The sequence below is a fragment of the Citrus sinensis genome, chromosome 3, assembly GCF_022201045.2.
Source record: "Citrus sinensis cultivar Valencia sweet orange chromosome 3, DVS_A1.0, whole genome shotgun sequence".
NCBI classification, from domain to species: Eukaryota; Viridiplantae; Streptophyta; class Magnoliopsida; order Sapindales; family Rutaceae; genus Citrus; species Citrus sinensis.
In genome coordinates, this window is record NC_068558.1 from 51,443,168 (window position 1) to 51,457,297 (window position 14,130).

The 14,130-nt window shown below is 33.9% G+C and overlaps 1 protein-coding gene and 1 pseudogene across 5 annotated transcripts; one reads left to right on the plus strand and one right to left on the minus strand.

Moving 5' to 3' along the window:
* Positions 1-447: 447 nt before the first annotated feature.
* LOC102619272 (T-complex protein 1 subunit alpha-like) lies at positions 448-4,410 on the minus strand (annotated as a pseudogene).
* A 5,767-nt stretch (positions 4,411-10,177) lies between these two features.
* Positions 10,178-12,128, plus strand: LOC102629436 (probable plastid-lipid-associated protein 11, chloroplastic). Of its 5 annotated transcripts, none has more exons than XR_372025.4 (5): positions 10,185-10,733; positions 10,812-10,877; positions 11,017-11,147; positions 11,258-11,313; positions 11,618-12,128. XR_372025.4 is itself a non-coding variant. In XM_006490778.4 (4 exons), the coding sequence occupies exons 1-3, from the start codon at positions 10,231-10,233 to the stop codon at positions 11,114-11,116; spliced, it is 669 nt and encodes a 222-aa protein (XP_006490841.2). In that variant the 5' UTR covers positions 10,186-10,230; the 3' UTR covers positions 11,117-11,147; positions 11,258-11,539. The 5 variants fall into 5 exon arrangements, 2 of the variants coding, with proteins under 2 accessions (XP_006490842.2, XP_006490841.2); XR_372024.4 differs by having other exon boundaries at positions 11,659-12,128; XR_372026.4 differs by having other exon boundaries at positions 10,186-10,733; positions 11,798-12,128.
* The last annotated feature ends 2,002 nt before the right edge of the window (positions 12,129-14,130 follow it).

The window sequence follows — 14,130 nt, forward strand, 5'->3', positions numbered from 1 at the left end:
AAACCCAACATAATTACCGCATCTTAAACTTGTTAGTTTTGCATAAAATTTTTAATTCAATACTGTTCCAGTATCAAAAGTTTATTAAAATTGACAGGACAACTCTGTGACTGAAATGATTAACCACCATGTCCTTAAAAATTATTGGTTCAAGACTTCAAGTCTTCTTTTAGATATGAAAATTTATTTATATGTTATTTTCTCAGTTTCTGATTTCTGAAATGGATCCATCTTTAATAAGTGGAGATAAATTTCAACAATTTTAAATTGCAACAAACCTATATCATATTATACTAATAAGCATATTTGTAATTGTATTATCTAATATAATATTAAGAAAAAAAACATATAAAAGTAATAAAAAAAATTTTCATCACAAGAAAATTAAAATAGTACTACACATTTTAAATTTTTTTGATCTTGAACAAGATATGACATTTAATGACATATTATAATTACTTTACTTAAATCTTATTAAAAATTATCATCCATTTAAAAAGTGACATATTTCATACCACATTATTTATGATGAAATTTAAAATTTAAGAGAATCCTCCTAAATAAAGGGGTGGAGCAACTGCCCCAAATGGATCCATAATCTAGCAAAACAAAGTAATTGTGGAAGTCAATGAATGGAGTAAGAATATACCATGGTTGCACCAGTTGCCTTGCCAATGCGTCGCATATCCTCCTTCAGAACACATCTAATAGCAATAGCCCCAGCCTCCACAAAGTGCTGGGAGGAAATAGAAGAAAAAACATATTATAATTTTGAAAAAACTAGGCTCACACACAAGTTACTCACAGGATAAACAATGAGCAAAAAATAAGGCACACAAGTATAGCAATCCAATCGTATGGTCATCCAGAGCATACTGTTAGACCACCTATTCGTTTTACTTATTCTAGAAGAAAGATTGGAACCATGTGAGGGATTAGTGGGTCAGTTATAAAAGGATATTTAAGTAATAATTAATAAGGGGGTTAGTCAGTTATTGATGTATGTCTGTATTCAGTTTCTGATGGGTTAGTCAGTTACTGATGTCTGTCTGTATTCAGTTATTTGTGTTCAGTTATGAGGGCATCCTAAGGGATTCTTATAGGGTAAGGAGAGTCAGAAGAGGGTGTGTATCAATTTGTTGAGAGCCTTGCTCTTGGGAGAGAATCCAGGACTCTCGAAATTCCTGGAAGTGTTGTAAGGTGTTTTATCCGCTGTTTTCACAATAAAAACTGATCTGGAGTATATTTCCAGATTTCATAAATTTACCAAGTGTAACACTTACTCAAGCAAAAAGTCACTGATTTCACAATTCTCATAGATATTACATTTCCCATAACATTATCAATTTTGCAGGCAGAAATAGTTCATTTGAAAATAATTCTTGATACAACACCACAAAGCTACAGGCATGATATTCGCAACTGCTAAGTATATAACAAAAAATAGTCACACAGCTAGGCAAGGCATAGCCAAACAAAGTGGGAAAAATTAAAATCAGAAAGGCTTGCCTTCTGTGCCATATCATCAATGCCTTTTGTTGTCAGAACAACATTGGCTCCAGCTTTCAGAAGTTTCTCAATACGTTCTTTCACCATATCAGCTTCTCTGTGAAGGAATCTGTATCATTAGAGACAGATTAAGTGATTTTAATATTGAATTGTAAGTATTATATATGAATTTCCCTTTGATATATTCCAGAACATCAAAAGGAAACATTATATACGAGAAGTTTAACTATCCATTAAGGAAAGGCAAATTAAACAAAACAACTGTAACTATAACTCGACTGCTGCTTGAAGACAAGATACAGTATTCACAAGCAAAGGGAACAATAACCAAAGTAACTGAACCATCCAAGCTATTTGCAGTTCAGACACCTCAATTTTTTTTCCAGTCTTGCACAGTCCAGCCATAAGTCCATAGTTGTTTCTTTCTAACCTGATAAGACAATCTTCAGTTTTATTATAATGGTTAAATAATGGAGGGATAGACCACACTATCACCATGCATTCTCCAAATATCTATACATATAAGCAAAACCAATCAAACTGGCTGTAATCAGATGTTACATGTTTTAGTAGAGTGAGCAGCAAATTAGAAACAAGGTTGTGAAGTACAACCAATTCTCAGATCACCTTTGACAAATTTTCTCAAGCTCTCTGGGATTGGTAACTAAGACTTGGACACCCAATTGTATTTTTGTCTTCTGGAGATTAAAGTCAAGACAGGCAATTCTTGGAGGGGCAACTCTCAGAGGCATTCCCTGAGCAGCACGACCAGTGTTAAGAGCATACCCATTTAGCAAGTAGCTATCTATGGCACTTTTCACATGTGCTTTCAAAATATTGATCCCCTGGAATGTGCAGAAAGCAACTACAGTACTATAACTTTTGCAATCAAAGCAACACCCATATATATATAAAACCACTAGTAAAATAATGGAAAAGGGAACTCCAAGAAAAGTTATTTAACACATCTTTCAATCCCATAATGATAATAGGATCAATATACAAGGTTCTTACAGGCAATATATTTGAACAATCAAAAAATACAAATCTTAATTGGGTAGTTGACTTCCCTTTGTTGATTAGTCATCTTTACCGACTGAACTGTATCTACCAACCTAGACAGAAATTAAAACATTAATTACAATTAAAATAAGTAATAGATAATAGAGATTAATGTTTCTTTCTTTTCTTTTCGGTTAAGATAAGATATTGATAGATGTTGCAGTAATCAATTCAGTGTTGGGGAAATACAGCATAATGGCAAGCAGGATTAAGGTGTGAGACGAATATGAACATATATCAATGAAAATCCATATTTTTGGGACAAAGGCACACCAAATTAGCAAAGAAGTCGTTGTCACCACCAACTTCGAGGACATGCTTGTCTTGGCACAATTTACTAAAGAATCTTTTCCAAGCTTCTCTACCTGTTAAAAAAAAAACCAAAAAAGACACTAACCAATGAAACAAAGACTAGAATGCTTGATTATCAAAAGAATACATCAGTATTTGACCGCTTATCAGAAATTTAGATCGAATACCAGAGACTTACCTTCACAACCAATGTTTCTTCAACATATTTGCATGCTGTCCATATAATTAAAAAAGTGAGGAAATATGGAGGAAAAAGGATGAGTGAAACAAGAGTTACCCACTCTGTATCCACTGATAATAGATGTTGGGTGAATCTTATTCCTCACCAGATCATTTGCCCTCTGCAATAAGTAAGATGGAATAATAGATTACCGAGTCTGCATACTCCGATATCATAAATTTCCTACTAATCCATAAGAGTTTAAAGCTGAGAATGTAGACATGTATTGGCATCTAGAAACAAACTAGCTTCAATTACCTTCAGCATCTCTGCAGCAACAATAACCACTGATGTTGTTCCATCCCCAACTTCCCTATCTTGAAGCTCAGCCAACTCCACAAGTACCTGACTCCTCAGAAAAGAAAAATCAAACATGAGGAAGGTATGAAGAGATCAGAATCATAGCAAACGGATACACACAAATGTATATAGATACAAAGAGAAAAATGTAAGTATATCCACCTTCGCAGCTGGATGCTCAATTTCTAACATCTTGAGAATTGTAGCACCATCGTTAGTTATTTTTACATCACCAATGTCATCAAACAAGCATCTGCAATTAATCCAAAAAAAATAAAAAAGTGTTAGGCATATTTTAAGCAAACAATTTGAATTCAAGAAATACGAACTTGATTTGTCTTCCCCTTTCCTAAAAACTTAGAAGGAATATGATGCAAAAATAACTTTCACTACCCTAACCTGATACTACCAGCACCAATGAAATCCACTTCATGATGATCGAATGGGGGCAAATATAAATCAAAGAAGAAAAAATCACACGTTTTATGTGTTTCAAATGATTCTATAGACTCATTAAGCTCAACTAAGCTATCCACAGTTCTTGTATTTCCACAACTAATTCAAATTGAAACTTCTACAATATCTACAAAGCACAGTGTGAAAGAAACAGAAATGTAAATGCAGTAACATGTCGAGTCCAACAGGACCAAGCGATGATTTAACAATGTTAGCGACTGCTCGACGCGCCACCACTATATATGCACAAATAAACAAAGCACACAAACACTTCAGTGGAAACTTCAAAGAAAATGAACAATATTTGTTTAATCTTGAACAGAGAGAGCGAAGGCGAATACCGTTTTGAGTGCGAACATCTTGGCCGGACTGGTGTTCACCTCGGGTATCAGGCGTTTGCGATAAAATAGTCATTTTCTGATTCACGAAAAATAAAAAAGCAGAGTGGACGGAGTTGAGTGTGCGTAGGAACTAGAAATTGGAGAACGTGTCTCGAATCTTCGAAGAAACACGACTTTGGAGCGCAATAAGTACGAGGAATAAAGGGTTTCAATTTTAAGAAGGCACGCAAGTTAAATTATAAAGGTAATTTTAACAAAATTTTTAATTAGTTATTATTCTTTAGGAAAATGTTATTTTTCCCGAGTTAAACTCTGAATTAAACTAAAATGGCGCCGTTTTGGTTTCTTTTTCTTTTTTTTTTTCCTTTTTGCTTGCATGAAACGTAGTTGTTTCAGCCTAGTAAAAACAAAACCAATTAAAGCAGAAAAAACGCAGAGAAACAGTTGTTGTATGAACTGAGAAAAACGTTAAATCTTTAAGCTCTTCCTCTTCAATTCACCACACCTGAGTGAAATGCATAATCTTTAAGCTCTTATATGGTGGGAGTTTTGAAGCAATTTTAAGAGGGGCGGACTACCCTGTGCGGAATGATAATATCAGTTTGACAATGACGGTTTTATCCTTTAATAAAGAGGTGGTGTTAACTGGAGGTTTCCAATATGAGTTCCGGCCGATTAGAGGCTTGAATATGTCGGTAAATGCCAACTTAAATAGCTAGAATATGGGACAAGTATGTATAAAGTTGAATAGCTTTGCACACATGGAAATTGCTCTGCTTGAAGTCTTCTAAATTTTCAGGGGCCTTTTACATAGAAAGGCAACTGAAAAACAGAAGCACAGAGGCATTGGAGACATGATAAGTTTTCATACTTCTTCAGGTTTTGAAATTCTCTCATTGGCTCAGAGAGGAAAAAATGAAGAAACTAGTTTTGTGGCGACCGTTCCAGATTTTTTTCACCTTAATTTTATTAGATAATTTTCAGATTGTGGCAGATAAAGCTAGATAGATACGTCTATTAATGCTCAAAAGCAATAATCTATGATTCATTTTGACATCAGCATTTAGTAAACAATATGGCTGCCACATTGACGGTGACCGTGCCTGCGCGAATGGCAGATTGTTTAAGAGGAAATTTCAGAGGAGAAAACAAATGGCAGATTTGTTTAAGAGGAAATTTCCTTGATTTGGATCTTAAACAAAACGAACAAAACGAAGAGGAGAGGAAGACAGAAAACGAATAGGAGAGGAACATTTGCTTTTGCTAGGGTGAAATGGTAGCGTTTCATGAAGAAGAAGAAACGACGTCGTTTTGTTTTAGCTTTCGGGTTTGACTCGGGGTAAATAACATAACTCTATTTTTTTAAAGTAGACAAACAATAGACTTTTTTTTCAATCTAAATTTATCATTCTTTTATTAGTTTTTTTTTAGTGTGGTTGCCATTTTTTTTCTTTTCATGTGAACATACTTTAAAACCGCGAAGTTTAAAAGGGTTGGTTTTTAACTCTCTTAAATCATATAGTTTTATAGTTCATTCAATAACTAATTTTTTTAAATCATACGGTTTAAAAATGTGTCCACATAAAAAAAATGCACTTGAGAATGAATTTTCTTTTATTGAAAAGAAAAGGTTTTAAATATATAACCGATGGCTATGTACTCTTTTTCAAAGTAGACAAACAATATTACTTTCAAAAACAAAACAACCAATAGGCTTTTAAAAAAAATATGAAAATATAGCTTTCATTGATTAGAATTTGGAAATAACGACATAATTTAAGGCGGGAAAGATCCCTGCCACATTATAGGGTTTTCAAAATCTAAAGCTTTCTTGGTTAAAGAGTGAGCTATGACATTACATTCTCTTGGTATATGATGAATTGAAAACTGATTGAATCTCTGAATGCTTTTTTGAATGTCTACAATTATCCAAGAGATTTCTGTTATGTTGTCTTTCTTGCTCAAAATTAAATCCCCCACTTCTTGTGAGTCTGATTCTATGATCGTTGGAGAGTACCTTGCATTCTCAGCAATCTTGATATCGAAGTTTACAGCTTCAGCTTCCATGTGAGTATTGCTGAGTTGGAACATAGATCTTTGCACTGTAGCTGCCACTACCTCTCCATTTGAGTCTCTTACAACTAGGGGTGGGCATGAGTTGGTTTGGGTTGGATTTTAAGTCAACCCAAACCAAACCATAAAAATTTAGATCAAACCCAAACCAACCCAAATATTTTTAACTTAACCCAAACCAAACCATTTGGGTTTGGTTTGGGTTTGGTTTGAATTTTATTATCAAAATAATTTTTATTTTAATAAAATTTAATTATATCAAAATTATAATAATTATTAATTGTTATTAATTATTAAATTGATATTAAAATATGAAAAAAATATAGTGGATAAAAATTATAAATTTTACAATAACTTAATCATTGAATTAAAGAATACTATAAAATCAAAATAAAGTTTAATCACAAAAATTATTATTTCTCAATAAATAAAAACGTACACTTTAATAATAAACTTTCACAAACATGACATTAACAATTTAATAATAAATTTTGCCACTTGTTATTTATTATGCAATATTTGTTTTTATTTGTCGTTTTGGTAGTTTTGCGTTATGTTGTCTACTTATATGCTTAATTTTAGGGAGATTGCCACTTTCCCCCATACAGTAATCAATATATATCATTTTTCCCCCTTCTGTTTTTATAATGGCCAAAACCCCCCCTAATAGTATAAGTTTACAATATTACCCTTATTTTCAACTACTCTTTTATTTATATTTATTATAAATTAAATAAATCACATGAATAGAAACTAAATAAAAAATAAAACATTAAAAATAAGAAATATATGTTTTGATATGAACAAAAAAATTAATAATAAAAATTTTTTATACTTATTTATTTTGTGAAAATTTTCTTATAATAAATATATAAGAAAATTATTAGTAAAATGATAAATAAGAAAACTTGAATGACAAATAAAAATTTATTATAAGATAAATAATAAAATATTTTACCTATACTTTTTACATTTAATTTTAAAATATTACAAAATGTTTATTATAAGAAAATGTTCACAAAATAAATAATTACAAGAAAAAATTTTATTATTAATTTTTTTGCTCATATCAAAACATATATTTCTTGTTTTAATACTTAATTTTTTATTTAGTTTCTATTCATGTAATTTTTGTAAATAAGAAAAAAATTTATGTTATTTACAATAATATTTATTTAATTTAAAGTTATTTTTACTGTTTTTTTCATTTTCTAACTATTGACAATTGATCACGCCGCAAAAAATTTAACAGTGGCCTTTCACTTATTTGTGTTTATTTATTTTGTTTTCATTTATTTTATTTGAAAAATTTGAGTGTTGGGGTTTTGTTCATAACCCATGGGTAAACCATACCCAAACCCATAATGAAATGGTTTTCTATATAAAACTCACATCTAACCCATTTTCATGATTTACCCAACCCAAACCATTTAATTTGGTTTGAGTTTGGGTAAACCCATGGGTCGTGGGTTTATGCCCACCCCTACTTACAACCACTCCCAACCCAGCAATTTGGTTCTTAATCTTCATGGCTGCATCCACATTAATTTTAAACCAGCCACTAGGAGAGGGGTTCCAGACCTGCTATTTATTCATTTGCTGCTTTTCCGAAACTTTTGTAAATGGCTTTTTGATTCTTCTGTAAGATTCCAAGCTTGCCTGAGCTCTTGTAATTGATAATTGTGAATCTTCTCTCTTATTCTCAAAGATGAAAAGATTCCGCGAGTACCAAATGACCCAACATAAAACAATTATCAATTCCAGCTCCATTTTGCATTTTTTTCCCTGAATTTATAGGAACACAACCATCAAATCTTTGTGTTCCAGCTTATTAATCTCCTTTGCAAATGCAATATTCTTCCACACTTTTTCAGCTGCTTTGCATTCTAATAGTGCATGAAAAATATCCTCACTTTTCAATCTGCATCTCTGACAAATAGGGCTTTCGACAATCTTCCTTCTCCAAAGATTAGAATTTGTTGGCAAGAGATTCGTAACTGCTCACCACATTAAAATCTTAATTTTTTTTTTCTGGTAACTCAATAGCCCAAATAACATTACATTGACTTTGCAAGCTGTCTGAGCTACATAGATTGTCTGGGAACTTCAACTTCAATGCAATTTGATATCCACTTTTTACTGAATGTCACCCATATTTATTATAGTGCCATAAATACTGATATGGCTTTGGAGTCCTCGGGAGCTGAATTCGAATAATCATTGATGTATCTTCCTTCATAAAGTGCTAATAAATCTTTTCCTTTTTCTTGTGCTAGGTCTCATCAATCAGATCAGCTACTACTGCTTGAGGGTCCATTGTTGGTGGTGAGAAAAGTTTAAAGGCTTCCGGTCTTGGCAACAAATTACTTTTGTAAATGCACACCTGGTTTCCACAGCCCATTTTCCACCTTAAGCCTTTCTGTAAAATTTGTCTACCTTATAAGATGCTTCTCCAGACAAATGATGGATTTGATCCCAATTTTGCCTCCATAAAATTGGATTGTTTGAAATACTTTGCCTTAACACTCTTGACATTAAAGAGTCAGGATGCTGGATAATTCTCCATCATTGTTTCGCAATCAATGCTTGGTTGAAACTTGAGCAAACATGGAAACCCAACCCTTTTCTCATCTTTGCGTGACAAAGCTTCTCCCATTTGGTCTAATGAATGTCTCTACGATATGTTTTTATCCCCACCAAAATCTGGCTATTTCATTTTGAATATCTTCACAAATGTTTGAAGGGAGCTTGAACACACTTATTGCATAAGCCAAAACCGCTTGAGCCACTGCCTTTATAAGCACTTCCCACCCCCCACTTGAAAAGAATTTACTCTGCTAACTTGATAGCTTGTTTAATACCCTCAATTTTATCTCATTGAAAATTTTGACTTTTCTCCTCCCCACCATAGATGGAAAACTCTTGTATTTTTTATGCTTTAAAACTACATTGAGTTGAAAAATACCCTTGATTATATCTATTTGGCTAGCATGAACATTGCTACTGAAAAACATTGAGGACTTCTCATAGTTAAAAATCTGCACTGAAGCTGAAGCATAACAATAAAAAATGATTTTCAAGCTACTCTAATCTTTGTTTGTTGCTCTAGTGAACATTAAACTATCATCCGCAAATAGTAAGTGTGTAATTGATAGATTGCCGTTGAACTTCAGGTCATGTATGATCTGGTTTCGTTTAGCCTGCACAAGCATGTTGGAAAAGACTTCTGCACATAAAAGGAATAAATATAGTGATAGAGGACGACCATGTCTCAACCCCTTTTGGGATTGAATTTGACCATTTGGCACCCCATTTATCAGAACTGAAAAGGAAGTAGTAGTGATACATTTCATTGTCAAAGCAATCCAATTAAAAGAGAAACCTAGCTTATGCATTGTACACCTCAAAAAGTTTTATTCCACCCGATTATATGCTTTATTGATATCCAATTTTAGAGCTATCAAACCTTTCTTCTTTCTCATGCCCTGCCTTGCCTTATCTTATTAAGACATTCATAATCAGTGATTATGTTGTCTGTAATAAGTCTATTCGGAATGAACGCACTTTGGTTTGGGGAAATAATTTTATTTAAGATATGCTTCAACCTATTAGCCATTGATTTTACAATAATTTTATAAATAACATTACAAAGATTTATGGGTCGAAATTCACTCACTGATCCAAACTTTATGATTTTCGGAATTAAAGCAATATAGGTGTGATTGAGGGTTGCTAGGTTACCTTTCCTGTCGAGGATGTGTAAACAATAGGCGTATATTAATTTAACCGAAATAATAAAAGATAGACAATAGACATTTTTTTAATCTAATTTATTATTTTTAGAATACGAATATCTACAGGCACGTGAGTTGCACGTTACCTCCAGGGCTTCAAACCTCAACCGCCAATTTTAACCAACAGTTTCTGCCTTGATATTATCTGCAATCACATTCAGCGATGGCTACAAGTCGATGCTTTCTACTACTCCCCATTTCTTTGAATCTTCCTAATTGTAACGCTAATTCTTCTAAACGCCAACGACGAGTTCATAATCATGCCTCTAGAAATACATGCTCGTCCACCACTAACCAATCGCAATCAGCCAAGCAAGAACTCCTAAACCTCATCGCAGACCAAGACCGAGGACTCAAAACTCAGAAAGATCCTAACAAGCGATCCTCAATCATCAAAGCGATCGACGATATGGCTGTTCTGGGCAGCGATATGGACACCACCGGTGATTCGCTATCTGCCACGTGGCGCTTGCTCTGGACCACGGAGAAAGAGCAACTATTCATCATTGAGAAAGCCTACTTGTTTGGTACACAAACCGGTGACGTCCTGCAGGTGATTGATGTTGAGAAAAAGGTTCTCAATAATGTAATTACTTTTCCTCCCGATGGAGTTTTCTTTGTGAGGTCCAATATTGAGATTGCTTCGCCTCAACGAGTGAATTTCAGGTAATATAAAAGAAATACCGTTTACCGATGCAGATATTGCATGAAATCAGATTATTTGTGAGTGATTCTACTTTTTAGGTTTACAAGCGCAGTTCTACGTGGGAAAAATTGGGAAGTACCATTGCCACCGTTTGGGAAAGGCTGGTGAGTGCTTGCTTTCTCTATTTTCTGAATGTGAGCCTTTCCTATCAAATGTAGATTGTTAATTGCTTAGCTAGAAGTGATTAAGACTGTACTAGAAGTGATTAACACTATGCTATGTTGTCTCGTTGTGCTTCCATAGGTTTGAAACTGTGTACCTTGATGATGAGATTCGAGTTGTGAAGGACATCAGGGGAGACTATTTAGTCGTTGAACGCGCTCCTTATCAGTGGACAGAGTGATGAACGAAGCTTTTGCTCTACTTAGTTGAATGTGAGTTCCCCTTGTCATTTAGTCAGATTAATTTCCATCCAATAGTATTGCATCATCTTGATTTGGTTGGATTCTCTTTCATATGCTGATCTTTTATAATTTTTTTGCAGCAATTCTACTTTCAACCATTGATTTGTTTGCTCACATGTATCTATGTATATATGAGGTAAAAAGTTTCACCTCAATGCCTCTAATGTCTAACGTTTTTCTCTGAAACCTAGATTTAGAACTTTGGTGTTATGTAATTTAAAGTAACTCTCCCCTATTTTCTGCCCTCGTTTTTTTTTTTTTTTTTTTACCCCTCAATCATCTTGTTTTGAATCAATCAAGTTGGTTCTTGAATCTATTGTACCGTTTTCCACTTCATAAATTTAATCTGATAGCCATTTTGAGTCATTAAAGTTTTCCTTCTTGTCAGTCACAACTCCTGACTTGATGAATACCATGCTTATTCATCTGCTAAATTTCAGAGATGGTGACATTCTTGGTAATGAATGCCCAATCTCTGCAGGTTTCGATCTGTTTATCTAGATGATAACATTCGGATTGCAAAGGATATTTATGGAGATTATCAAGTTTGTAAATTGTACTCCTTACTACTGGAAAGAGTAAGGTATGATAACTTATAGTTTACCACCCTTCATTTACAGATTTTTAGAAGGTGTCTGTAGCTCACAGGGTCAACTCAGGGAAGTCCTTGGAACTATTATTCTTCTATAAACATAATTGCTCTCTAGTCTCTTTATTGTACAGTTATTGGATTCTTGTCTTCCAGCCTTACACTTTGTATATGAATCAAGCTCATTTCAAACATATTGTAAACTAAGGTTATTGTCACTTTTTGGAGATTTGAGGCATGCTCCTAAAAGCTGCTTCCTGTGAACAGGTTGGTCACAAAACCTTTATGTCTTATACCGTGCAAAGTTGTGTATAACAATGTTGTGCTTACATGTGAACTATAATGATGCACCTCTTCTCTAATTGTCATCAGTAACCTCTTTCTTGCTCTATTTGCATGTTTCTTTGTGTCTATAAATCTAACGGGTTTATCGGAAAATGTGATGTAATATTTTGGATCGGCACAACTGGAATGCTGGCTTTGCTTCAATTATGTTCCTTTGCAGTGCATGAAGAGTGTACAACTCATAGTCTTGTTAATGAATACCACCCTCCAAAAGTAAGTGGCTTAAAACTTTAGTTTGTTGGTTCTCCAAATGTTAAGACCCTCAAAGACACTTTGCTTTTATTTTCCTTTATCAAAATACTGATGTTCTCTTGGTGTTATTGATCGGTTTTATGCTTCCTGGAATCATTTTCAGTTGTCATTCACGCATCTCTTTGTTTGATGTTTCCTCTTTGAAAATGTTGTCTCCACCTGGGGGGACTTCCTCCTTGTATGCTTTCTAGTTCATTTACTTGGCAAAATACTAAAATTGAATTTGAGGCAAATTCTTTGCTTTCATCTTCACCTTTGCAAATACTCTTTGGGCCCTTGACCTTGGGAATTCTTGGGCTTTAACTTATATCATTCGACAAGGATCCAAGCAAGTGCTTTTTCCTGTCCACGGGGTGTTGGCCCAAAGTGACTTTCATTCAATAAAATACGGTTGCTTTTTAGTTGTGTTTACAATAGCATTCAAAATCTGGAAAATAAACAGTTTTTTTTTTACACTAATATTTTTTGCCGCTCATTCTGACCACGATAAGGTAGTTAAATTGGGTTAGAAACTTAGGATAATGTAAAAATAGGAATATGGGTGGGATTTTATAATAGATTGTAGGGCTTGTTGATTGTGCCCTAAGTAGGCGTGCAAATCTTGTTTTCAGTGGTTTTCGGATCTTCACGTGTGGGCGTAAACATGCTAATTTTTTTTTTGGGTTAATTTTGTCCTGCCCCCAACTGTTTCAACATTTTTCGCCACACACCCATATGTTTCGAAAATACTCACTCCACACCCAATTCCGTTAATTTGACCGTTATGTTTAACGGAGCTATTTGAAATTTAAGTAAATGTCCAAAATACCCCTTATCTTGAATTAGAGAAAAATAAAATGAGATAAAATATTAATTTAATAATTAATGTTTACATTAAAAAAATTTATTTAAAGGTAATTAATAATAATTTCATCAATTAAATTATCAAATAAATTTAATTTATCATCATCAAATAATATTTAGGATATGAATTTCCAAATTTGCCCTTTGACCGTTAGAATAAACGGTCAAATTAACGGAATTGGGTGTGGAGTGAGTATTTTCGAAACATATGGGTGTGTGGTGAAATATGTTGAAACAGTTGGGTGCAGGACAAAATTATCCCTTTTTTTTTCCATGTCATATTCTATTTGTCTATTCTATTGTAACTCAATAAAGCTTCCACTAAATTTAGATTCATAGTTTGGTTTCATTTGGCTTGGGAACCCCTCATTTGTTGCCTCTGTAACCTTGTTTATTCCCAAGCCAAATGGTTTCTTTATTGAAAGTTTGTAACCTTGTTGCCTCTGTACTCAGATTCACTATTTAGCTTTCTACTTTATACTTCACGTACAAATACCTTCAGCTGGCTACTCTTTTGTTGATTACGGTTTTACGTGCGGTCCTGGGTTGCCGGTAAAAATCCTGCTTAGCAAATCTAATCCGAACCCCAGCTTCCAGAGCTCAAATCCAGGGAGGCCAAGAATTTTGCATGATTCACATGTAATGGCGAATAATGGGACCAGTGGTCAATTTAGAAAATGGGTAGGATCTGCCCCATCGGACAATCAACAATCAACTTTAGTTGCACGTTGGTACATTACCGGCTTGCAAACAATAATGTTGGGTGTACGGAATCAGATCCCTGAGCCAAAAATGCATAGGCAAAAAGCAAGGCTGTTGGGGTTGTGGGCGCATCATGGGTGTGCGAGTGAACCAGATAAAAAGTTGTAATAAAATGGTGGGTGAATGGGGGCCAACCATAATTGGATTGGACCTGAAATGGCC

Bases quoted from the DNA above. Each gene is read 5' to 3' on its own strand.
- LOC102629436 (XM_006490778.4), top strand. From the start codon at position 10,231: ATGGCTACAAGTCGATGCTTTCTACTACTCCCCATTTCTTTGAATCTT. The intron at 10,734-10,811 runs GTAATATAAAAG...TCTACTTTTTAG, and splicing joins CCTCAACGAGTGAATTTCAG to GTTTACAAGCGCAGTTCTAC. The intron at 10,878-11,016 runs GTGAGTGCTTGC...GTGCTTCCATAG, and splicing joins CCACCGTTTGGGAAAGGCTG to GTTTGAAACTGTGTACCTTG.